The sequence below is a fragment of the Gambusia affinis genome, linkage group LG02, assembly GCF_019740435.1.
Source record: "Gambusia affinis linkage group LG02, SWU_Gaff_1.0, whole genome shotgun sequence".
NCBI classification, from domain to species: domain Eukaryota; kingdom Metazoa; phylum Chordata; class Actinopteri; order Cyprinodontiformes; family Poeciliidae; genus Gambusia; species Gambusia affinis.
Window position 1 is genome coordinate 10,500,816 of NC_057869.1, and position 27,418 is coordinate 10,528,233.

At 36.5% G+C, this 27,418-nt stretch overlaps 1 protein-coding gene across 5 annotated transcripts in view; it reads right to left on the reverse strand.

The window, feature by feature from the left end:
- The window catches only part of LOC122844441 (MAM domain-containing glycosylphosphatidylinositol anchor protein 1), a 187,613-nt gene that overhangs the window by 90,061 nt on the left and 70,134 nt on the right, over positions 1–27,418 (reverse strand). For all 5 annotated transcript variants that reach the window (XM_044139905.1, XM_044139889.1, XM_044139870.1 and 2 more), the window contains one exon: positions 10,449–10,623. In XM_044139905.1, the coding sequence (XP_043995840.1) occupies positions 10,449–10,623 (175 nt within the window). The remainder of the gene's footprint in view (positions 1–10,448; positions 10,624–27,418) is intronic.

Here is a 27,418-nt window from a genome sequence, read left to right on the forward strand (position 1 = left end):
TATAAATAATCATTAAAATCATATTAAAAAGGCTAAAGTAAAGTCAGAACATGCAAGATAGGAGGAAAAGACAATAAAATAATTTGGTACATTTGGTAAAATGCTTACCTAGTTGGAAGTCCTCCATTCAAATTCAGCGAGTCGTTTGAGGAAGGTGTTGATCCGGGAGTTGACACTGACTACTTTCCTCTTGACAAGACTTCCCATCTTGCAGCTTGTACTGACTTTGGCTGTGCATTTGGTATCAACATCTGGATTGATCCTCACAAAGAATCTTTTAACAGAAATAAAATATATTAATTGTATTTTTTAAAATGAAGACATACAATACAGCAATCAGCTATGGTTCTTCATCATCAGTCAAACTGTCATTAAATTTTATTCATAAATGGCTTGGTGTAGAGTACTTACCGTTGTATCATCTCCAGCGTGGTGGATGCTGACTCCTGATACTCCAGATTGAAGTCATAATATGACCCAAAAAAGACAGCAAGGACGCTGGCAAAGTCATGTAGTTGCTCAGGTTCGAAAAATACCTTCTCCTCCATACTGACCATCCACCGGGTTGCAGACATCAAGCTATTTCCTAAAATAGACAAACCCTTGTCAGGCTAACGCTAGTGAGTAAAAGTACAGACTACCATAACTATTACATACATTGCTACAAAAAATTATAGTGATAGAAAATATTCCTCTTACCAAGCATGATTACCCTTGGTGTTGTAGGTAAGGTCATTTCCATCTCAACAGACATCTTGGTGGAAGATACCTTTGAAACATAAAAGGAAAACTCTTAAATATGAATTACTGGTAGTAATTTATATTTAAAGGGCCAGTTCACCCAGATTACAACAGGTTTTTGAGAACCTCACCCCGGAGACTAGACTAGACTTTACCCCTACATCCTGCTACCACTCAGAAACAGCGGATGTGAATGACAGTTTGTGAGGCTAAACGGATTTTTTAAAGCATTACATTCCACAAATACAGTATCTGAATGGCTAAGTACAATATGGGTTAACAAAATGTTTGTAATTTGGGTGAATTGATCCCTTTAACAAATTAATTGAACAATTCTGATTTAAGATGTGTGTTTTAAGTTAAGAGTCGATATAAAATTACATCAACCAAGATGAAGATTGAGTCCTCTTTTTCTTCGAAATGTTTTCTTTTTCTCTGACGGAAGTAGGACATTGCTCTATTCCACAACGAAACCGATAATTAGCTGTGTGTTGATGTTTCTTCACATGAGTACAAAATTCTCTAAATTCTGAAGTACAAATGCTGCAGAATTTACACCTGTACATAGTTGCACCTGTTAGTACTGACTTAACTTTAAATTTGCAAGAGCATGGTTTAAACAGGTGAACAGTCCTTATATGGAACCAGGGTTGGAAATTAACTTTTTTGTCCACCTGCCACTGTGGCTGAACCAACTCAAAAAATAACAGAAACCACTTGAATGTTTTCCACCTTTGTCCTCATTTACAGACTCTTGTACACTATGTTGGAGATGTAATGATACTTTAGCAGGCTAACTAGCTGTAGCAAGCTCAAAGTTATAGATTAGGTTAGCTGCTCCTCTACATTTCCAGATTATTTTGTGGCTTCAAATATGTTTGAAGAGCTGTCTTTTTACCTGTTGTCTTGTCTTTTCAAGAGTTGAAACTATGTTAGCACTCAGCAGGACAAAACTGCACAGCCACTTGGAGGGAAAAAGCTTGGGAGTTAAAAAAAGTCATCTGACAAAAAGAAAAAAAAGAACAACGTTAGAATTCATCCTTGTTGACCTAGCTAATCTGCACTCTTAACATTTGCAAGGTCATGGTTTAAACAAATGAACAGTTAGATGTATTTTTTTTAAAAAGGGGGGGGGGATCAATTATCAGTTAACGTTATATTGTTCGACAAAGGATGTAACAACAATGCTAACAGACACTCATCACTGAGCTTATCTCAACCCAAAGCTAGTCGCTCGAGGAAGATTTAGCGGCAAAAGCCAAGCTAAAACCTTCGGTAAAATTAGCACCTTAGCTAACGTTAATTCCGAACCAGCTCAAAAAATAACACCATCATATTTTTCTATCTTTCACCTCATGCTAAGTTATAGCATTATAGCATGATGCTATAAGTTACGTTAGCTCCATCTAAAATATACATTGGCTTCAAACAGTTTTCTAAGTGTTTTTTTTTACCTGTCTTGCGAAGAGCTGAAGCAGTGTGAGCCCACAGCGACAGAGCTGCACTTGCACTTGGACGGAAAAAGCTTCGGAGTTTAAAACAAACGTCATCAGAAAAACGTTGGAAGCGAAGCCACCCTTGATGACGTAGCTAGATAAACTGCATATTAATGTTAGCTAGGATGTGAAAAAAACAAAAATACATGCTCTCTTTCTGCCTTAAAATATGTTAACCACTAAAGGAGTAAAAATACAGAAACAGAGAACCACGATGAAACATCTATGATGACCGTTGGAAATCAAATAGAATTCTTACATGGCCAGCGCAAAGACATTATTAGTACAGTACCACTACTGCAATGTGTAAACAGTAAATTACAACTTCAAAACATACAGTAAGTTACTGTAATGCTATGTACTATACCCATAATGCAATGCAAATTACAGTAACTAATTGTAAAGATGTTTTATGTTAGTTTACTGGGCATTTTGCGGTATTTAGCTGTAAAAAATACAGTAAAGGCTAACAGTGCAAGATATTATAAATACAGTACCACTACTGCAATGTGTAAACAGTAAATTACTGCAACTTCAAAACATACAGTAAGTTACTGTAATACTATGTCCTTTACCCATAATGCAATGCAAATTACAGTAACTAATTGTAAAGATGTTTTATGTTAGTTTTACTGGGCATTTTGCGGTATTTAGCTGTAGAAAATACAGCAAAGGCTAACAGTGTGGGTTTGAATCCCAGCCTAGGGTCTTTCCTCATGAAGTTCACATCTTCTCTGTACACATGCATGGGTTCTCTCTGGTTACTCAGGTTCCCTTCCACAATTCAAGAATGTGACTGTTTCCCTAAAAACAGTCAAAATTGCAGTCTCTAAATTGCATATAAGTATTAGCATATGTGTGTGTGGATGGTTGTCCTGTACAGCCATATAAACTATATATCATGCATGTGTTCCTTCAATAACAGTCCAACAGGGGGAAAAGTCCCTTCTTTTCAATGACAAAGAATAAGAAAAGCAGACGGTAGATGAAATAGCAAGGAACAGATATAAATCCTACAGATGATGTGAGCAACAGCGGGAACACAAACAGAACCATAGAAATTATATAGAAGCATGCACAAACAGAAATACTAAAAGAGGTGGCATTAATAACACAGAGAGAGGAATAAGCTACGGAGTGCCATGGACAAGCAGAGGAAGTTTGAGAGAAATGTGAGAAAGAAGATCAGAAGGGCAGAAAGTTTGTGTGAGCTTTTGAAACACTGTGTGACTCAGACAGCAGACTGGTGACCCAACGACTCACCCTGTGGCTTCAACCTCAATCCCGCTAAAAGGTCAAAGCTTCTTTTAAACTACCTGCTTCTGCCTCTGTTTCTCTTACTATCAAAGATGCTGTTCTCTTTCCTTCTCTGTAAACATGCAAACATTTTTCCCCACATCTACCATCAGCAGTCACTGCCAATTTATCTTGCTTCAACTGGAACCCACATGTCGCTGAAGCACAAAGATTGCACTGTGACCAAAGACGTGTTTCTGGCCTGTGAGGAGTGACCTAAATGCCACCTACCCTGGTATTTAAGGGTGTAAAAATGTGACTGCACTCAGCTAGCAATAACACAATTTTGTGGTACTTGCATAACTGCTGAGACTGTTTAAAAAGTAACAGTTCTGCAATGGGAACAAAGATCCATTTTGCCTTTCATTAACAGCTCAGGCTGATGATGATCATTAAGAGTTTGAGAATATTTTCTTGGGACACTTTAGGCCCCTCGGTAGCAATTGAGCATTTTTTAAATGCCATAGCCCTATCTAAGTAGTGTTGCTGACTATGTACACTCTGTTTATGTATGCAGATTATCTGTCTTCAGACTGCTACTCTCACTAAGATAATGCAACAAAAATCACAAGATCCCAAACTGGTTTGTTAAACACAAGTTCAGTGTAATTTAATCACGGTCCTGATTGCAATCAAATAGAGCACCACTGGATTACCTCTCTACCACCATTTGGTGGAAAGGTAAATTTGTCATTTTACAGATGACAACATCACTATGTGCAGCCTCAGCACATGGTGGAAGTTCTTTACCAAATGAGCCACATAGCACCCTATTGCAGTAGTTTAGTAGAAGAATCCAGCAATAAGTGAATGACATTCCATCCATCCATCCATCATCTTACAAGCTTATCCCTAGTGGGGTGGCAAGGGGTGCTTGTGCCCATTTTCAGCGGTCAATGGGTGAGAGGTGGAGTACACCCTGGACATGTCCCCAATCCATCGCAGGTAAATAAAACTAAGAAGCTTACATATCTTAGAAATATGATTGTGGCTTACAGAGCAAGTGAGTACAATCAAAGAATGTACATTCTTTTCAATGAATGGAAAAGAATCTAAGTAAGGTACTTAAGGAAGAAAAAATAATGGGCACAGAAGAAACTGCAATGGAAACAGAATAAATACATACACAAGTAAACCAAACAGATGTGACTGGAAGAACACATGAAAACCAAGGGAGGGAGGCAAGGGAGGGGTGGGGGGCCTGGATTAATACTCAAAAAGAACAATAAACCATTGGGAAAAGACTGACATGGATCTAAGATAAATAAATCCAAACGATCACACAAACATGAATTAAGAAACTTGATAGAAATGAAGAAGCCATCTAAAAAGAGGTACACAGTATATGTACAATGAGCTGACCTGGATTAAATACTTTTGGCTGGTTATCCTTAGCATAAACAGTAAAAATCTAGACTAAAACAAAAAGGTCTGTTGGACCTAACGTGTCCTAAAGCAGCTAAAAAGTTAGATAAAAACAGAAACAGCAATTCTAAATACAGCTGTTTAAAATGAAGTTTAAAATAACCAAGAAAAACTCTCTTTTAACAAATTAACAAGGACCCTTATCCTCATCCCAGAAGGTCACAAAAGGTTAATCATCATCAGTATTTCCCCACTTACCTTGTTCTGACGTTAAATCCACAGTGACAAACTAACATGTTTATGGATTGATCCTTTGTTTTCATGATCTCCACCATGGATCATTGGTTGGGTTTCTGAACCAAGTCCATCTCATCAGTAGAGGCTACTCAAAGTTAAACCCCGCCTGCTCACTGTCCCACTGTCCCAGTGGTTAGAGTGCCAGGTCATTGGTCAGTGTTGGCACCCAGAGGGCCTTCTGTGGCAATGGTTGATGTGTGGGTGGAGTGTTGAGAGGAAAATCATTGAAAACAGTTTCATAGTGTGTATTTTATTGTAGAGTGTGCTCTAAAATTCTGCTCTCACAAACACAGAAAACAAAAATATCAATTCAAAAGATGTGCTCAAAATGGAAAAATTAAAGATATTGTGGGAAAGAAAGTAATTCTAATCCTGTCATGTAAAAATACTGATACTATTAGCATTGGTGGCGTGAAGGACAGTAAGCAAAAGTTAACAGAATGATGAGAGGGTGTCAGTTTTATATATGTATGATATTATAGTAGTGGCCTTTGCTCTGTATAAATTCCATTCAAAGAAGGATATTGAATACTTTGCTTCAGTCCAGAAAGCCTTCACTCATTTCCTTGCTGTCTTTTCAGTTTCCACCTACCGTTAATTTTCTCACTTCCTTTTTCTTCTCTGTAATACATCTCACTGTCACACTTCAAAGTGTGAGAGTGTGTGCTTTTGGCCTTGTGTATTTGAGTACAATTGTAAATGGATTCAAGTTATGAGTGTGTCTGGTCAAAAAATAGATTTCGTCACGCTAACAAATAACAAATCAATTTAAAAAAACGTCTTCTGTTTTTAGAGGTAAACAAAAGAGAAATCACTGCTTTGTACTAAATTTCAGCTGGCTTTCAGATTGTATGTTGTTGCCTGCAGTGAAGCTAAGGAAGAGGTCAGTCATTCTTCAAGTCAGTGAGCTTACTTTTCATCACAGAACAATCAGTGTGCATATTATACACAAGTTACATGCACAAAATATTGATAGTTTTAACTCAATATTTAATATTTAATATTACTGACAGTGTGGCAGTTGTTTATATTTATTGTTTCTAATATTACAGGGTTGGTAGTTCCCATCTATGTTACATAAGTAGTGGTTGACTATAAAACTGCTGCCACATTGTTTTCTGTTTTACATTTTGCAATAGAATTTTTTAAAGATGTTTTGAACAACATTCTGTCTGAAACCTGCAATTTTTCCAAGAAAATATTATATGTCAATTTTATTCTATGGCTTTGGCGCCATATTGGTTTTATTGTTTAATGACCTCAACAGTATTGCTGACGTTTGTTTTTTTTACTGTGAAAATGTACTGCTTCATCTGCCTATGTTATCTTCCCTGCCACAAGATTATTAATGTAAATAAAAATTTGTTCTAAATAACTATAATTATTTACAACTGTAATTATTAAATTAAGACTCAAAAAATGTGTTTGATATGGTACAAAATATAATGCAGGTGTTAACGTAAGTAAATGAAGTGTATAATGTGGAGTAACTCTTTAAGTACTCCCACTTTGAGCATTCTGTAATGAATCAAAGTAATGGTTTTCAGTATTGAATTGCATTAGAGTAGTATGACTTACTGCAGATGATGTCACCATATTATATTTAAGGATTTTATTTCCTTCTGAAAATAAAATGTTAATTCTGTGTTGGAGTCCCCAAATAATCAGATAATTTTTAGAAAAAATGGGCCATGCTGCCAGTTTTATTGGCACCTAAAAGCCAGTGAAATAGTGATCTGATGGTGATAAAATTATGTATGATATAATGCTAAATGCTGAGGTAACTAATGAGGGAATGATATTGATTTACTATCTACTGTTTACCTTCCTACTCTATTGAAACCCAAGACTGATTCCCAGTACTGTTGAAGTGTATAACCTGAATCACTTCATGCCTATTTACCACTCCTTTAATCACCAGCATGTACGTGTACAGGTTTTTTTATTTCCATTGGAACCACTCTACATTAAAGTTGGTCATTCTGTGCACAAAATTATGTAAAGACTTGAAATAATTTGGTTGATTCTCTTTCCAACCACTGGTATATTTCACAAAGAAAAAGAGGGAGGAAGTAGACTAGCATGTGACTGGAATTATGAATGAAGTGACAAAATGGATAAACTTTGATGGAAATAGGCCACTTAAATTGCTTGCTGTGCCCTGTATGAGTAACAGCATGTTCTGCCCTTAGGTCTATTTAATTTAGGAAACATAATATATCTACTATCCTACCTGAAATTCTATTGTTTTGATTTTTCTTGTTTTTAACTATTTTTATTTGTTGATTAGACTCCATTTGTGACTTTTTCTGCTTCACCATTTTTTTTCTTGCTTTGTTGTAGTAAACTATGTTCAATTCATTTTTTCCTTCAGCTGGTTACGGTTTGTGCTTTACGGAAATGTCACTTTTCTAAAGGTCACATTAGTTTGATCTGCACATCACTACCTACTTCATATCAGTGTTAACCCAATCTTTTGTATTTCACCTCAAAGTATAGTTCTATTTATTTCTTTAAAAATTACATTGTTTTTCTAATTGTTGTGGCAGTTTGGTAGAAAAACAAAGATTTCATCTGTGATGTCTTAGTTTTTTTTGTTTTTTTTTCCAAGTTGCTTTGGGGATTTGGAGTTTGTTGTTATTGGCTCCATCCAAAAATGGCTTTTTTGGCAGTAACAATGTAGAGGATTTTTCTTAAGCAAGCAGTCATTGAAGTGACCTCAAAAATGGTTGAGGAAAGTAATTTTCTCAAGTGACATTGTTTAATTACATGCAAAATTAGAACTGGTGTAGAATGACCAACTGACATTTATCAATTGATAAGCACAATAAATAAAAGCTTTTAAATACTAGTAAATTAACCATTTTTTTTCTTAACATCCAACATACTTGAATAATCTTTTGTCTAAAAAAAGTATTGGAGAAGTACTGATGTTAAATAGTTGTCTTTGTTGATGTTTTTGGCCATCTAACCTCGCTATTACATCCTCACTTCTTAACCTTTCTTGCCCTCCACGTGCATCTCTTTCATTCCCTGTGTTTCTCTGGAAGCCTTGGCTAATTGTTACATCGTCCTAGCACTAAGGATGCTCGGTGAAGCGAGCACAGATGATCGCCACTGGGTCTAACACAGCATGGGGGACAGGGAATTGAACAAGCATTGACCGTCAAAGCTGGTTAGCTTCACAGAGCTCCTGTCACAACTACACTCACAACGCAACCTGTTTACTTGCTAGGCCCCCTGCAATTACCAGCTCCCCAGCAAGGACAGAGCTAACTCCTGGGGAGGACTAACACTATCAGCAGAAAGAAGAAGTGGGTGAAGAAGGGAGGGAAAGCCTTATTAAAAGGCAAAGGGAGGGCTGGGGCTAAATGATGAATCTCAAAGGGACAAGCATGCCACAAACGTGAGTGTGTGTTTGTGTGTGTTCCTGTGGTGCATGTGAAATAGTTCACTCCTTTGCATTGCACCTTACCCAAAGCCAACAAAATTAGTTCAGTGACAAGAAAGTAATTGGTGCTAAATTTTGCAACGCCCTCGGTAAAAGGGATGTTTTGCTATGAGTCTATAAATCCACTAATAAGGTTATTGAATCAGCAAAGGAAAAGATCAAAAATAGATTTAACATATCAGTGTGGATCTTAGGGCCTCAGAAGCATGTGGCATGGATGTACAGAGTGTTGTGTTAAGCAACCTTTGACCCTGACCTGGCCCCTGACTCACTGGGACAGTGGGGCAGTGAAACAAGCAGCAGCACGGGACCCCTACAACACAATGTCGCTTCCCAGCTGTCACATGTTGAACAATGTGAAAGCTGTTTGATTTGCTGGCCAAATACCAGAACAGAAGAGGTGATCCTTGATGGAGTTTTTTCATTTTGATAAATGGCAGGATGATGATTCTGTCCACCTTTAAGCATAAAACATTTTTTACTTGACTGCCGGATAATTAAAAGAGACCTGGGAATCATGTTATAGCTTCCCTTATTTCAGCACTTTACTTAGTTTTAATTAGAAATTTTGAAAATCCTGTAAGTCTCAGAGTAGCAAGCTAGCAGGGTAAAACCCTTCAATATAGAGCCGCACCCTGAAAATTTACTTTCGTCAGTATAACAAAGCTTTGTAATTAAATCTGATATTCTTTATTTCATAAACAACAGGGCTGATGTAGACGTCCAGAACAAAAAAGCAAGTCAGAGAGGGGCTGAAAATAGGAAGCTATTTGTAAATTATTATCCGATTGTTGATTTACATGCTAAATTTAAATTTGGCTGTGAAGACATTTGACACAGAGTGTTTCAGTTCAAGCCACTGACAAATCAAATGGTTCATTGTTGTCTCTCTCCCATTCATTTAGGACAGAAATTGGCTAAGAAACATTGAGTTAGAGAGCCCGTGCCACCTGGACTAACTGTTATAAAATTCACTTTAGGTCCCACAGGCTTCACTTCTTTCCCAAAAGTATCTGATGAAAAATGTTTTTGTTTCTCTTTACTTGTATTGGTGAAGTAGAGCATTTGTAAAAAAAAAAAAATATGAATATGTTCACAATTTTGGACCTTCAACATCATTAATTAGATCAGTCACAATTTCTGGTTGAAATTCTATTTCTATTTCTCAAATAATGTACTGGTAGATGTAGTAGAGTAACAGAAAACCAATCTGCTGATTCTATATTTCAACTGTTTTTTTCAATTTATCTTGAAAATATTTTCTAAAGCAAAAAGGACTGAAGTGCTTTTTGTGCAGCCAAATATTTCCTTCTGCTTTAATTTCTCTAAAGATTTGTGTGAATTACTTTCGTGTTTAATTCTGGAATAGTATGTGCAACTGAATGCAAGGACAAGATTTTATAGGAATTAAAGGCTTACTTTTTGTTTTTGCTAAATATTACACAGAGAAACAGATGTATATAAAATATTTAGGAACATAAAACACATTTTTTAATGCATAAAACCTTTTTTTTTTATAGAATTTTCTGATTCAGCTTAATTTGATCTACCCACCTTCCTCTCTTAATCCTCCTAGCATGTTTTTCATCCTCTCAACCGTAATTCATCAGATACTCTTGGAAACCATTCCCACCTGAAATCTCATCATCCGTCCAATCAGTCTTTCATCTTTCCTCCTGCTTATCTTTCCATCTCTGCCCATCTCGACCTTCTCTAATGTGGGAATGGCTGCAGTGAGAGTCTGCTGTGGTCTAAAAGTGGAAGGAGTGTTCTCTTTTCCTCTTTTCTCCCTGCCCACTTACACTGCACATCTACGCGGATGGACTTGATGGCAGCCACCCCCACCCCGTTGTCGGCCTTGCAGTAGTAGCGGCCCCCCTGCACCCGCTGGATGTTCTCGATGCGCAGTGTCTCATTGTAGATGGATGTTTCCTGAAACTTGTCTGAAGCGCTGCCTGCCGTCTTTGTCCACCGCACCTGAACAGAGAGGGGAAGGGGAGACGACATTGAGAGAACAGACATGTTGCTAGAGAGAGAGAGAGAGAGAGACATATTTTGAAGGATTAAATAATTTAAGTCTGATTCAACTTATATCATGAATAACATTTCACCATTACCAAAAGCATAACAAGTAGAGTAACATTGCTACAGTCTAATGACAAGCTAAAAAAGAAGCTGGTTGAAAAAAAAACACCAATAACTATGAATGCAACATCAAATACATCTGATCATATATTAGTGGTTTCACCATCGTCGACTTTCAAACTACGTCTGCGACAGTGTGCGTCCTCCCTTGTGTGGACCGCCTGCCAAGCGAGCCTGTATGTAAGCCCTTTAGCTTTTGTCAAGCCAACCTCTCATTCTAAGAGCATCAAATTGAGCCATTTTGTCACAGCTGGCAGAATCTCGGAGATACCATACAAGGTGTCCTCTGTGATGCTGTGATTTAACACCTGCTATCGTTGACCCTGGGAGCAAATGCTGCTTTGTAACAAGTCGTAAAGTCTGCAGAAGGAAGTAGGAAGCAGTGGGGTAAGGACAAAAGATGTTTGTCTGGGAGAGTTGGGGTTTAACGTCCCATTGGGCCTATTCTGTTTCACAATTGGGACCACTATATGTGCAGAGCAGATGTGTCTTCAAAATGCTGGAAGATTTTTTTGTGTGTGCTTTTTTCAAAATATTGAAAGCTCATTTGATGATTTGTAAGCTAAAAATCTGTCCAATGTTTGCAAATTATTCTTCTATGTAAATGCAAGGTTATAGTGATCAGCTAGTCCAAACCTTCCAGTTTGTTGTTCTGTTTTGCTTTCAAAATCTGGCTCTTAGCTGGTGTCAAAAAAACAACAAGTGGTGCTAGAGGGGCTACCTACATACAGAGAGCGGGGAAATCCAGTTTATTGCACAAATATAAAAAGTGCAACATAAGCAAGATGTTCACAACATAAAACTACAGTACTCCAGATGAAATGACTGCCAAGTACAACATGGAAAAAGACACAGAAAGGTTGCTTTCCTGATGAATAGGGTAAAGACTTCAAAGAAGGGTCAAAAAAGGGATATGGGGGACATAGACCTAAATGTAGGGTAGTTGAAGATAGAAGAGGTGAGTTGATTGAATCAAGGAGGAAATGGATGAAGCCAATATTACTCTAAACAAAGTTGAAGTTGGACAGGAAAGTCGGCCTTTGCACCTGCAGGACAAATCCTAGGAAATGCTGACAAGTAAAAATAGAAGGTACCAAAACAAGACATGTAGGAAAGAGTTATCCAAACTGAAATTAGTAGGAAAAAGAATGAAATATGGATTCTCAAACTTTGAGTTGTCTGAATTTTCCACACAGTCCTTGTAGTGTCTATCTGTATGACAAGATAGACTTTAAGGACTTAAAGAAAGATTGGAGTAAAAGAATGACCAAATACAAGAACTAAGATAAAACTAAATTAACTACAAAACCAAAACTCTATTTTCAGGTTGACAGTCTTCTCTTTGGGTCAATGAAAGGCGATGATTAAAAATATGTCATATTTAAAAGTAGGTTTGTAGCTAATGCCTAAGCTCTCTTTTTTAGGAGGAAACCAGTGCAGGGTTCTACAATAACATGGCACATGCTTGATAATTCAAATTAAAGATAATTACCACCCTGGATTTTCTGTAATAAATCATGCATAAATATACTTATGAGCTGTTGAAAAGCTTGCTCACGACGGAATAATTAGATGGCAAAATGTTAAAGAGTAAATACACTGAGACAGACAGTAATATAGTCTAGCGATCCCTAAACAGGTAATTAAATTGGCAAATGGATAAAAGTTTATAAATGGGGCTATCTGCCTTCCAGTGATAAAAATCTATCTGATCTGTATGACACTAAGCGCTGTGCTCAGGGTGTCCATGCTTTTCGGCCCATTAGGAGTTTTGACATCCTCTATACGGATTTTTCACGCTTCAATTATCTCATCAAGCAGTGGGAACAGCGTGCAGCAGACAGCTACATGATAAGTTCCTTCGAATAATCAACTGCACAAACTCATCCTCACATATACTTACACACAAGCTTCAAAGATGTATAAAAGCCTGTAAACTCATCAGTGCAGGAATTCTCTCTTGTGTGTGTGTCTACACAACTGTGTGTGTGCAGTCCATTAATCCCTATTAACCCTTCTGTCTGTTATCAACCTCCATGGGACTATCAACCATACCCCTCAGAGGAGGTCAGAGAGGATAATAGGGAAAAGTCAGTTGTGTGTGCCTCTGTGCATGCAAACATTAGTGTGTAGAAGTGTGCATTTCCTGCTTATATGCACACTCGTCTGCTTGTGTTCCTATATGTACACAGTATCAGTGTACATTTTTACTCCGGAGTGCAGGCGTGCGTTTGAGTGTGTGTTAGGGGATGGCCATGGGGAGGCGGGGTGTGTGTTGATTAGAAAGCAGGTTATATGGATTAACGGATTATCAGCGCCTGTGTAAATGCTCTGTGTCTGTTTATTCAGGTCTGTTTGTGGGAGGGATTTGGAGGAGGCACACCGCCATTGATCCAGACAGCCAAGGTGAGCAATGAACTGCACCCTGTCTCTTCATGGTTTAGTGACTTCAGCTAGAATGAATGCATGTGTATGTAGTAAAGACTTTAGTCAGAAACACAGAAAGGAAGCATACTAAAGTGTGTAATGAGCATTTGTTAAGCCTGTCTATTTAAGAAATAAAACATAAATGACAATTTTGCAGATGGTTGACAGTTTTTGAACTTAACCATGAAGGGAGATTAGAAACAGAGCTGAAAATTTTGACTGAATTCTAATGAAACGATTATATAATAAGGACCTGGGAAGGGAGAAATGAAACAACACCTCATCTGAGTAAAGAATTTCAATAGTTTTTCTGGTCAAGTAAATTTATCTTTATAACAATCATGATTGCAATTATCCCACATGTTTTTCATGTGACCTACTGTCTCCTCTTTTACTCACTGAGTAAGAACCAATGTAGGAATTGAATTGGAAAGTGTAAAAAAAAATTAAAAAATAAAGACAATCAGCTAAGGTTTAATGAGATACTTGACTAAAATGTGAATTGATGGTACTGGAAAATCAGGCAGAAGATGAAGCTCTTTTATTAACATAAAATTACTTGGTTATGTGCCATTCAAACATAGGAAATCTAATATTTTATGGTCACATTTTAAATAATAAGGAATAATAAATAATAATAAATGTATCTTATTTTTGAACCAAGATAACTAACAAAAAGAACAAAATCTGAAAGCAGAATCCTGGAATGGGATTCTCAGGAAATTTAAGACAGTTCTGGTTTATTGTGGACATTACTGTTCCAGAGGGTCTGTAGCACAGTTGTGAGAAATTTAATCATGTTTAAGAGCATATTTCACCTTTGGTAAACTTCCAAAAAATATATATATATATTTAAAAAAAATAGCATCTAAATGCCAATACTGTTTTTTGGCTGATTTTGAATGAATCAGTTTTTATCCTTTGTGTTATATCTTGTGTATGTTTTCAAGATGCTCACATCACCAGAGCTCAATAATAATTTTTATGTTATTGCTTTCTTAGTAACACACAAGCACAAAGCTCTCGTCTTCTTTTATTAGACGAACACTAAGAGATCATGGTGTACTGTTCTTGCATGAGCAGACATTGCTGCTTCTGTCTTTGCTTTGTTCCTGTGTAAGCCTTTCATCACATCACAGTTTTGGTCATGATGCGTAGCTGGGATACGTCAACTTCAACTTCCATTGCTACTCAAAATCATTTTGATGATCACAAAAATAATCATGAGTGTAGGTGATTTTCATGGATTGAAAATATGATCTGATAGGGGATTTAGGTCAAAAGATGTTGTTTTTTTTCTATCTTGCAAACATAACCTCAGCATTTCTTCAATAGTGTCCACCAGGTCAGAAAAAAATATCCTCAGTTCTCTGGGAACAAGTAGTTCCTTTTGGCTAGTAATTTTCTTTATGGATGTTAAGAAAATCAGCCTTAAAAGCACAAGTTGAAAGGTGTGCACACTGTCCATAATACTATTTGTGCTCAAATTTGTGGAATTGGTTGAAATCAGACCTAAGAGGCGACCACCCTACTGAAAACAGGGCATGTTGAGCATAAAATCACAGTGACCTGCTGCATTTGCCATATTACAGTAGAAAATAACAGCAACATGTGTGGTAGAAATACTAGTATTCTACTAAAAACTATCTTTGATAAGGAGACGGCACGTGAGTAGAAAGAAAAAGGGGGGGAAAAGCAGGAATACTCTTGATATTTGCGTGAGGAAAAAAGGGCAGCACCATCCAGTTTTCTTTGGAGCATAAGAGAGAGTAGAACAGAGGATGATAGGGAATGATGTATGCAGTATTGCTGGCAGCGGTGTGATGGGAAGAGAAAAAGTGAAGCACATTGGGAGTTGCTCCACCAGGGTGGCAGATGAAGCAAAATAGAAAAAGGTGATATTGTGAATAAAGGGGATATTGTGTGCAATGCAGATGACAGCCAGGCGGCAGAGGAGCCTTTATCTGGCTGTGACACAAGCAGCATAATACCATCACCTGCACTCTCTTTCTCTGACCTCCTTCACTCTCCCTTTACACCTTTTCCTTCCTTCAATGGATGAGTGAGGCTGCAGTCCTTTTTTTTTTCTGCTAAGGTCCTGACGGATTGTTCTGGTTATCTCTTTCAGCCCTTTTTCTCCCTCATCCTCTGCCTGTCTGGGCGCTTTTCTTTCCCATTTTCCTTTTATTTCTTTACAAAGTAGGAGAAAGCCAAACACTCGCTTTTCATCAAATCTTGTGTCCACCGATTTACACATGAAAAACAAACTCATCCTCCTCTAGACTGTTCTAAAAACCATGCTGCAAGATTAAGGGACTTTGTTGAGTCAGAGACTTTTGTGATGATATTTTATTTACGTCTAGTTTGAGGTGTAAAGTGAAGCGAAGCAAAGGTGTCCCCCGAGATGCAACTTGACATAAAATGTAGAAGGTTTTCTGTACTGTTTCTGTATTCAGCTGTGTGCAGACATGCTGTCTATGGCGTGGATGTTTCTACATGGGTACAGAAAATGAAGATGGAAGAGAAGCATTTCAGGAGAAAAGAGGAAAGCAGTCCATGGTCTTTACATGGGAAGTGGATGGGCTATTAGGGTGTGTTTAAATTATGGTTATTAAGGAGTGCACAATGAAGCAGGCCAGAAAGAAATGGGCTTGTAATTTTTCCATTAATGGTAATGTGCTTTGCTGTAGTCATAAGTAATAATTCCATTTTACACTGAATGTGTTTATAAACTGTGTTTTGCACTTTCTGAACCATTAGAACCATAAATATTGGCATGTTAACCACTGAATTGTGTCCAGGGATACAGACTGAGGCAGAACCTAATAACCTTCTACTATCTGGCAAAGCAATAATTTTAAAACACATCATCAGATTTCACAAGGTGTTGGTGAGTCAGCTGAGGCTTTGAAGTTTTCATGTTCAAGCCCAGAATGCCAAGTCAATATTTATCAAAGAAATGCATGTCTTCATATCTCAGGCTAAGATCAGCCTCTTTTGGCAGTTTAAGTAAGGCAGAAGTGTTTTTTGAGAAGTGGTTAAGGAGCGTATGGTGAATTTCTGGTATTTAATTTGACTTAACAAGTCAAATTAAATACCAACTCAGCAAAATTAGATTTATTTCACAATACAGCAATAAAACATCAATTCCCAATGTTAAGAATGTGTCAAAAAACACCTGAACTACTTTTGCTGGAAATGTGGAGACAAAGACAAGCTGTCCTTATTTTCCTCCAACTCATTTATAATTGGAAAAAAGTAATAGATTAAAAAACATCTTCATCCAATGTATTGTGATGGCAGTCATCACATCGTCTATTGATACCAAGGATGACACTTACAATCACACATATATTTTACTTTGCAGCAGTGTTTGTATTGCCAAAAGACTATTTTGACGTTTTGATAAATTCTTAGTAAATTTGTATCAACATACGATATTCATTGTTTAAGATATTGAGATAAAACAGTAAGACCTTATTGTTCATTCTTAATCCTACAAAAGAAAATAAAAACAACAAAAACCAAATGCAGTTCTCTGGTAGGACAAAATGATTCTGAATCTGAATACAAGTCTGTCCCATAATCTGAGTCTCAGCTTTATTTTCTGGCACAACTCTTACACAGATGATGTCAAATGCCCCAGTTTTATACAGTCTGCTTCACTCAAGCACTAAGGCTCATGACACGATAACGTCATGAATCAAACTATTGTTGAAAACAAACCAATAAAGGGTAGTAGGCTTTTTTGGTTCATTAGCAAATTTGTGACATTTAGGCTTTCATTACTGATTTTTTAAAATAGATTTTTTAATTTATTTAACCAAGATAAAATCCCATTGAGACCATAAACCTCTTTAAAAAGGTAGGAACACATAACAGCCCAAAACGTTACACAGGTAAAACAAAATGACAAGCTATACTGAAGAATAAAACATTGAAAGAGTAGTTAAAATCACCTTCTTTTGCTTCAAAAGAATCTGTGGTGCTGCTTTCCAGGTCTTTAAAAGAAAATTGCTTTGTCCAACCATCAGAGATAAAGACATCTTTTAGCCATCTGTGGTCTTTAGGGCACCGTCTCAAACATAATGTCAAAAAGCCCTTGACCTCTCACTACTGCTGTAAAAGTAGGGGAAAACAACTGCAGCATAGCACTTTCCCTTCTATAATAAAATCCAAGATGATACAATCTGACTGTTGGTCTTTGGAGAAACCAAGTTTTGCCTGGTGGCTTCCAATTATTTCCGATCTGGACTGGTCCTCTGCTGGTCTGCTTGAGTGGCAGCCATTTCCTTACAATTTAGTACAAAATTTGTCAATAAAGCAATCTCAATATTAAATCTGAAAATCGGTAAAGACTAGAAATATTACAGCTTAAACTATCTGGCAGTGTGGGAAATGTTCTCACTGCTTATATTCAAGGTAGAACAGTTTTACGTTTATCCAGTAAACCTTTGTTGACACATTCACCTAAATGTTTTCTTCTCCTTCAGGGATTCAAAACTATTCATCGCTCACTTTACGCTAGTTTGCTGCTGATTAAATTCTCAGTGACAAATGATCTGACAGAAAACCTGATGCGTGATGTAGCTATGACTTCTTGTGGTAGTTAAAATACAACCTGTTGTGTACAACCTAACAGATTAAAACATGAGTTGAACTGAAATAATTAATGTAAAACAAATGTTGGGAGTTGGCACCACACACTCCTGCTCCTGAGTTTGTGAGACCTGGCTTGGGGAGAATTAAGCTGTTTTGCACAGATGGAAACTACAGAGAATGAGGTCAGTGATTGGTGTCAGTTTAAAAAGAGGGACAAAACTAGAACTTAAAAATTTATGGAGAAGTATACCACTGAAAATGTCACCACAGAATAATTGTTTTCATCTCTCAGTACTTGATGTTGCCATAGTTAGTTTATGAGTCCACTTACAGTGGACACTTACACTTAAAGTGTTCATCATAATTTTATCAATGAGCTCTTTGGGCAATTTCACACTGACTATAATATTGCTCATTGTAAAATGTACCAAAATGCTAGCAATGCTAAGGAAATAACAGAAAAGACTGCAAAATAAAATGGCAAATCCAGTAAATATAAAGAGAGCATAATGCTGCAGAACAACACTTGACTGTTTTGCATTTCTGCATTATAAAAATGAATGGATAGTTATACCAACTCTCACAAGTAATCCGGGTTCATCAGTTATCACTAATAAAGCCATTAAAAAAGTCTAAGATTTTATCAGATTTGAGAAAAAAATTGTTCTCGATAAAGATATTATTAGCTCCAGTTTTTTAATTTTCAATAAAGTCCAGAATCAAATTTAAATATCTTTAAATTGAATTAAATTTTTATATTAAATATATAAAATGTTTTTCTGATATTTTACAGTTTTTTCTGTAAAATATCCTGTGCTGATATTAGTTGTAAATTATCTCTAAGTAAATAACCAGAGAAGAACTGACTTGAAATGAAAATATATCTTCTTTTAAGATCATCAACATACTCGGGCGGACTTCAGTCTGCAGAGGTCGAAGAGGATGTCCGCCGGACATGTCCGTGCAAGGATAGATCTTTATGACCACGTACATGTACTCAGTGTTGCACGTTAAACTATCCGGTGGGAACAGTGCTCACAACAAACTGGTTTTCATGTGACACCTGGCTGATAATGTTGAGAGTAACGGTTTTATGAGTTCATGTTGTTTCAAAGTTGACATCAGCATGATTAAAGTCAACAAAGTTGTCAAGGGGACGTGATACACATGTAAGCGAAAATGCTTAACAGCAGCAAGCTTTCTATGTTCAGGCAAATATTGACATGGTGAATTATGCAGAATTATAAGAACAAAAAAAGGCTCATCTTTATGACGTTAAACGTTGGTGTGTTTGCTTTGAAAAAAAGAATCATCTTTTAACTTTGTTCAGCTTTACAGAAAGGTTAACCAGAGATGTTTCCATATTTCACCCCAAACTATGTTTTTATTTGTATACTGAGAAGCTTTTCCCATTCTCTTAAAGCTCATATACCAGAAAATCCCCGGGAACAACAAGTCTTACCTATTTGTAAAATAAATGAAAAAATAAATATCTGATATTTTACAGTATAATGCAGACACCACCTTTCCTTTTTGCCACTTCAAGCCATTGGGAAGGAATCAAAGAGGAATGGAGATTAAGATGGAACTAAAATAATACCAGGAGGAGGGGTAAAGGAACGGTATTACTTTGTTTTTCATCCTAGTACTTTCTTCCGTGTTATTTATCATTTTCTCTCTCCAACCTTGCTTCCTAATATTCTTCTACATGTCTGATTTTTTTTCTGTCATCTACTTTGCCATATTCCCCCCCCCCTTTCTTGCTCCCTCTTTGACTCTCTCTTTCCATCTCTCTCACACTCACACACTTTCAATGGCCAATCAAATCTTTCCCTGAGACATTGAGACGGAAGAGTGACACAGAACATAGGATAAATAGGATTCCACAGTCCAGTGCCTTCAGGTCCTTTTGACCTGCAGTTAAGACAGAAAACGGTCAACACTAAAATTGGAAGTACCATGCTACCTGAAAATGATTTAATGGTTTAGTTTTTTTCTATGCCAACAGGGAGAAATTAATTTGATTCAAGGTCTACATGGAAATAAAGAAAATGCTTTATTTTTGGCACTTTATGTTGCAAAAAGCATGTTTTAAATTGATTGTTTTTTGTCTGAAAAGGATACTTGTGGGACACAAAGCAGCAGTGACAAGTGTTCAACAAGAGGACTGTATATCAGTAATACATTCTTTGAATAATCAATGTAATCAAATCCTTTTTAGAAATAAAAGAGGTACACTCTTTTGCATTGGGTTGTTGCTGACTTGAGCAATTGATGCTCGTTTTGGACTGGATCAAGGAAACAAAACACTCATTTTAGCATAATGGCTTTCTATGTCTCTCCAGCGGTTTGAATTGTATGCGACTTTGAGGGCCTTTTATATTTTTGTAGTGGTTATAAAAAGGCCCACAACTGTCTTAGAGTACATGGACTTCAATTCAAGTTTTGCAACTCATTAATGTATTTCAGAGGCAGGCCTATTACTGTCTATCTAAACTTTTATCCAAGTTTAGAAACTGTAGTAGAGCACAATTGCCTCACAAACACTAGGATAATTTTGACAGTTTTGTTATATTCCTGAATAATTAGCATCTTTCCTGTGCGTAATTGTTACAATTTAGCTGCTGGTTGTAAACGTTCATTTATCTTAGCCGTCTTGGGAAAGCTGCATCGTTCAGTTTTACAATTAAATAAAGTCTAAAGCATAACTGTAGAAGAAAGTAATTTGATAAGAGTTAAATCCTTACTGCGTTGACAGCACTGTAAGCAATTCCTCGTTTTCAAGGGTTCCCCTTCTCTAGACCACAGCTGCTTTCAGGGATGTTAAGCATCTCTGAATCCTTTATACTCCCTCCCAGAAACTCACACAGAGCTGGCTGGAGCTGCCTTATATAATTTTACTAACTCTTTTCTTGATGTAACGCCAGTGGAGTTTACACTACAGTGCTATATCCATCCAGCTGGCTCACTTGCCATGAAATGTCTTAAGATGGTAATCCTGTTATTGGGGAATACTACTTGGCATGGATGCAGACACACAAACACATGGCTGCCCTAGGATAAACACAAATGCATGCACAATGCAAGAAGCACAAGATCTAAGCAGAAATGTGCAAGAGCAATGGAAGAAATAAGCAGAAATCACAACAAAAGTGACAAAATAGCTGACTCCTGCAGGCTGATGACGGCAGAGCAAAGTGATAAATACTCTGATGTAATCAGTGCTGTCTCACTTTTCAAAGAAAGAATACAATAAAATACTTAATGTGACAATGTGAAGATGACATGCAGTATACTGCGAGACAAAAAGCACTGCAGCACAGAAATATCTGTTTTAATTATCTGTCACTTGAAAGCAGTGAGGGACTGAGAAAACTGGGTACCGGAGTGAAACGCAAAACTCGATGCTTTAAAAATAAGTAAGGAGAGTAGTTAACCAAAACCATTTCAAGCATCACAGCTTATATGGTTATTTTTCAATGCATTGCACATAAGGATGTGAGCTTTGTTTTTTCTTGACAGGGAATGGAAATTGTAGTAGAAAAGAAAATTTAGTACCAACTTCAGAGAAAGGAAGAAGGTGGCAGAAACACAAAAGACAGAAAAGAGAACTAAAGAAAACCACAGGAAAGACATAAATGTTGAAAACAGAATAATATAAGAAAGGTATTAAAGTTAAGAAGCCAAACAATATAGAATTGAGAGTGATGAAGAATGGGAAAAGAACTGACAGGTAAGAAAAATGTGCTTAGATTAATTTTTAGCCATATTGTCATTAAGATGTCATTGTCAATATATGATCTGCAGGTATTAATGTGTTTTCTGTATAAATCTCCCAATGAAATACATTCTATCAATGCATGGCGTAGAGAGATTTCACAGGAAAAAAAATTTAAATAAGAGACTCATTTATATTGAAGACATCCCCTCCATCTCTCTGGCAAAATGAATGCTTTTATCAGATGTTTTGACTGAGGGAGTAATAAAATTACAGAAACTGAAGCTGATTACATATTATCAATAAGTCCAATTTTATAGCTAAAACAAAAAGACAAAATATAAATTAACTTAACTTTGTTAAAAACCAAAGCATAAAGAAAAATATCTTTTTTAAATACATGCATTTCACTAAGATAGCGAGATAATTTCAAACAGATCTAATTTGAATATTTTCTTAACTTGTGGTTGACCAAGATTTGAGTCAGAGCAGAGAACACAGCGACAGACAGCATCAGCAAATCCACACAGCTCTCTTTTCCACACAGACAGTCATGAGCTGCAGTGTCAGCTGCTACCATACACAATCTGCCCATGTTGGATGACTCCAAGTTAGTTGTAATGAGCACTGGATAATTAGCACAAGCAAGGCTTAGCATGGTGAAATTGGACCTCTTGCCACTCGCCTTTAATTATGTGCAAGCAGATGATGTCATTGCTTGGCAGAAGGACATTGCATGATCCTTCTGCCATGCCATGGAGAAATTAAGGCTAGGTTGACCCATGAGAGAAAAGTCCTACCTAGAAATGTAAATGAAGGTTAAAAATACATGCAAAAAAGGAAACATGTTTCTATGGTTACCCAATTTCTGTGCATCCTCTTGTGTGTTTTCATGTACCAGGAATTAACAATACTTTCACCCAGAAAAAAAATCTTGGGCTTTTAATTTCTCTATGAAGTTCAATTGTATCAAAGTATGTACATCCTGTTTATCTGCTGCCATACTTGTTCCGTTGCATTTTTTTCCCCATATTCTCTATTTAAAACCAGGATTGAACTAAATGTGACACTGGTTTAAGCAGCCACTCCACTTAACTGACGCCAGGGAGGATTTCATGAACATGAAATCTGTGGCAAATTGCTAGTCTCTGGTACATATACTGTATGTGCACAGCCCTGACATGTCTATAGCAACTGTATCCAATTATGATTTCTTAATTAAAACCACAACATCAGAAGATAGAGGAATCATTTGTGTTGGTAATCATTTCATGTGTGTAACAGAGTTCACTGTGAAGCTGTGTTTTACCGCTATTGAAAACATAGCTATTATGAGTTTCCCTGTCTTAGGAACTTGTTAAGAATTTTCTAGCTTTGTAGTGTTCAAATTACAATAACAGCAGTCTCCATGTGTCATAAGCCATTCAATGATAAAACATAAATAAAGAGAGGTCAATGAAAAAAAAACCCTGTAAACCTGTTTCATAAAAATAGTAAAAAAAAACTTTTCATCTTAACTCTTCTGGGATTTTCAGCTTTTTTATTCAAGTCTTTACTTAGTTATTGTCAAATTATATGTCTAAGGTTTGATAGTGAACTATGAACTAGTAACTGCCGAAGCATTACTCTAGAAAAACATAATAAACACATTTGATACGTAGAAAAAAAGTTACATGCCATAACAAGGCCACTCCGTCTGAAAACAAGAAAAACGTAGGTGTGTAACCAAGTCATTTCCATTATTAGGATTGTTTAAAATAAATTTTAAAATAATGAGTCAAGAAAAAAAGTGTACTGTAATATGAGATGTTAAAATACATCTATGACCTACATGCAAAATGTGCCTTAAAGTCATGTCTAGACAATTCAGCAAGGCTGCTGCCTTTCTCTGTGTCATTTATAATGCAAGCACATGCATTCAGACACCAATACAGAACTTATTTTTATGAGTTTTAGCATTAGTAAGGGGTTACTCAATCAAGTACAGTGCGTTGCTACGGCAGCAGGCGCTGCAGAGACATTCAGATATACAGACAAAATGTAAAGGACCAAATAACCAGGGACATCTCTCACACAGAAGTGTTTTTATGATGAAAATGAATTTGATTTGGTTATTGTTTGGTCTCATGCTGTCAAGGGTGCTGATCTTCACTTTAACACACACACACATATATATATATATATATAAACAACTTGGTTCTTTTGTTAAATAGACATACAATAATGAGCCATGCAGAGGCTTTATTGCTATTGGAAGCATTTCAGTGACTGAGGAATGAAGTCAGTTTAATAGGACCAACTTTAAAATAATGAAGATATTACATTTCTTGTCTTTTCTAAACAAATTATTTATGATCAGGTTTTTAATTTTTGTTTTACCTTTTGCGAAGTTTTTGATCATTTACCAGTTTACTGTACCAGCTAAATACCAGGGCAAGATGAGAGCAGAAAGAAAGCTGGATTACAGTCGTGTTATTATCTAAAATATTTAGAGTTTTTTGTGTTTTCAAGATTCTTTTACTGAACTTAATCAAGTATTTCAGGGTACAGATCTAATCCCGATATAGAATTTAGTAGATTTAAAGTCAAGTTTGCTTGGATCATTTGATCAATCCTGACCAGTTTTCAACCAAGTATACTTGGTTCACATTGCAGTGAGAAAGGTTTTTCACCTCCTGAACCAAATTAAAATATTGTAAAGATGTTCAAAATAAATACCACCACATGTAATTAAGAATGTGACTTTGGTGAGGTCTTGAGACAAATATTCAAATATATGGAGATAATTGAATCACCTTTATGTCTTTTTCTGGAGAAATCTACCTTATTTGGTGTGTAACTGTATACTTCTCTGGTTATGTCTACTATCTCCTTTCAGTGTTACTGTCACTCAGGGATTATCTGTAACAGTAAGTCATCCTTGAGTAACTGTGCTGGATTTTCCTCAATTTGTCATTTTGAGCTGGAACAAGTTGCTCACATGTCTATCCTGAATTTAGATGATAGCAAAACTCTTTTTGTACTGACTTTAAAGTTATTCTTCATTATTAAAACAAACATAAAGCTGAAAAGACTAAAAGTCATCCGTCATTTTAGGAACATTAGGTCATTCTTAGTGTATAAAAAATTAAAACACTGCTTTATTTTTAACAGTTTGCAAGCTATTCAAATTAATTAAAATATACATTGAGGCAGCATGGTGGTGCAGTTGGTAGCACTGTTGTCTTGCAGCAAAAGGTTCCTAAGTTTGAAACCCAGCTTCTCTTTCTGCATGGAGTTTGATGTTATTTTTCCATTTATGCGTCACTTCTCTCCTGTTACTCTTACTGTGTCTATGTTGGGTGACCTACGTTGAACCCCAACTCTCGCCAAATTACAGATAGCTCTTCGAAAACTTTGCAAATGCAACATCTAAAATATTAAATACAGTCAGCAAACTAAACACACAGCAGTGATCATCAATAATTATCAATTTCTACTCAGTTTTTGTTGTTCATATCATGCCTTTCAAATACACATAGAACCACACCAATGTGCTCTTTCCTTCTCTCAAGCAAATCTACAAAAAGCCTGATGTTCCAGAGGTTGTTGACAAAGCGTCTTTTCTTTTCCTGTTTTTTTCTCCTTTCTTTGGTCTCAAAGACATCCTTCCTTTATGGCCAGTGCACAATAAAAACAAGCTAATGAATTTTCTTCTTTCATTTGAAAGTTTAAAAGAAATTCACAAACACCTTCTGAGAACCATCTCTTGAGCTTTGATGCGTCTTGATTTTACCCTAAGCCTCTTCTTAGTTCTGTCTTTCTTTCTGCTTAGGGGGTCCATCAGTGACCTTGTTTGTGTCTAAGCTGTGTTCCTGCTGAGTGCCTGTGCAGCCTCGTGGTGCCACCCGATCAGCCTCACTTTCAGCTTCACTATCGATCGCCCTTCACTCTTTCCTCAAGGACGGAAATCCAAACCCATATTCCAGACCGCAGCACTCGCCTCCCTCTCTCCAGTCCTCTCCCATCCCCACTTCTTCTCCTGGCCTCTCTACTTTTCCCAGCTGCAGCTTTCTCCACCGTGCCCCTGTATAGAATTTATCACACGAGTCTCAAGGTTGCAATGACCAGCAGACCCATGAATAAATAATAGGGAGGTAGGAATCACTTTCAGAAAAACCATTTACTCTCCTCTCTTGTGTTCTTGAAGAAGCCATGAGAGCGTGTGCATGGCCTATGTGTGTGAAGCAAAATTGGCTTTGTGGATGAGGGTATGGGCGCTTTGTTAGCTAAAGCCCAACTGTCCAGAAAGCTACTATGAGCAATACTTCAAGCACTTTATGGCACATCTTTAACAACAGGATTTGTTGAATTGGCGAATTGAAGTTTTTCTGCATTTTCTCCTCGTATGTTTAGCTCTCTTCAAAAGGTTTCCAAATGCTTTAAGCATAATTTGTAATACAAGGAATAAAGCAAGGACAGTTTGTAACACAGTTACTAAAGTCACTGTTTTACTTTAGTAGAAATCCAGATTCTGAAAATGTTTCCATTTGGCATGAAACAAATAAAAATCTAATGAGCATTTTGACTTCTTACCCAAACAAAGCAGTTTCTCGCTAAAGTATCTTAGCCTTGAGAATGTTGTCACATTTTGTAACAAACAAAATCTATATTATATAACAAATTAGTGTTGGTTTAGCCATTTCAAGATATGGACGGAATAACACTAAAATATTACATAATAATGAAATGAAATAAAAACATATTACAATCTAAAAAGTGTGGTTCATAAGCATTCATTGCCTTTTAATCAATACTTTGCAGAACCACCTTTTGCAGCAAATTCAGCTGCAGGTTTTCAAAAGCACAATTTCACTTGGACATTCTAAAATTTATGTATGTATTGATCCAAGTCATTCTACTGCAGCTCTCACTTGATGGATAGACAGACATCTTTTGAAGCCATTAACCAATTTTCTTTCAGAATTACAAAGTTTTAACTCTATTCATTATCTCAATAGCCCTCACCCACTTCTCTGTCCCCACATGCCCACAGGATGACACTGCCAACACCATGTTTCTCAGTGGAAATAGATTATTTCAATTTAAATTGACTATTGTCCCATTTGATTAGAGCACTTTCTTCCCTGTTTGCAGTTTCTCCCACTTTAAACTTTAAATAGGATGTTGCATGGCTACCTTCCAACAATGGTTTTGCTCTTGAAACTTGTCCAAAATATATATTTTTATATGATTTATAATGTTAATTCCAAATTCATGCATCCATAAATGCATACTTTTTCGTAAGTATGAATACATTTCAGCTACTAAGTTTAAATTTCCTAATTGGAGAGGATCTTGTCGTCTTTCAAAAGATAATACGACTATTTGAAAGGGTGAAATAATATTTTTAATTGAAAAATTAAAAATATCTATATCCTTCTAAAATTCCCCCATAGTTACCAAGGCCCTCTGGGCAGCTTCCATAGCTGGTCCATGACTATAATTTAGATGAACAAATATGTTCAGCTTTAACATAATCTTTATTTTTTCAAATAGTGGATGGAGCTGTGCTCTGTCTATGGTTTAAAGGTTTGGATATTGTTGTATGACCTATCCCTGCATTAGACTGTTCCATAACTGTATACCTGACCTATCTGATGTGTTATCTGGTGGCCATAAAGCTGTTTGTTCACTTACAAACATCTTCTGATTTGATGTATGATTCATTGTTAGTCAGCAAAGACAGGGCATCAAGAAAGCATGAAATACACAGAAAAAAACTGAAATAAACAACATCAGAAAAAATGTGAGGATTGCTTAGAGAAACATATAGGAGAAATAGGAAAGATAGACATGAAGACTTTAGGAGCAGTAAAGATGAAAAAGAGACAATATGAA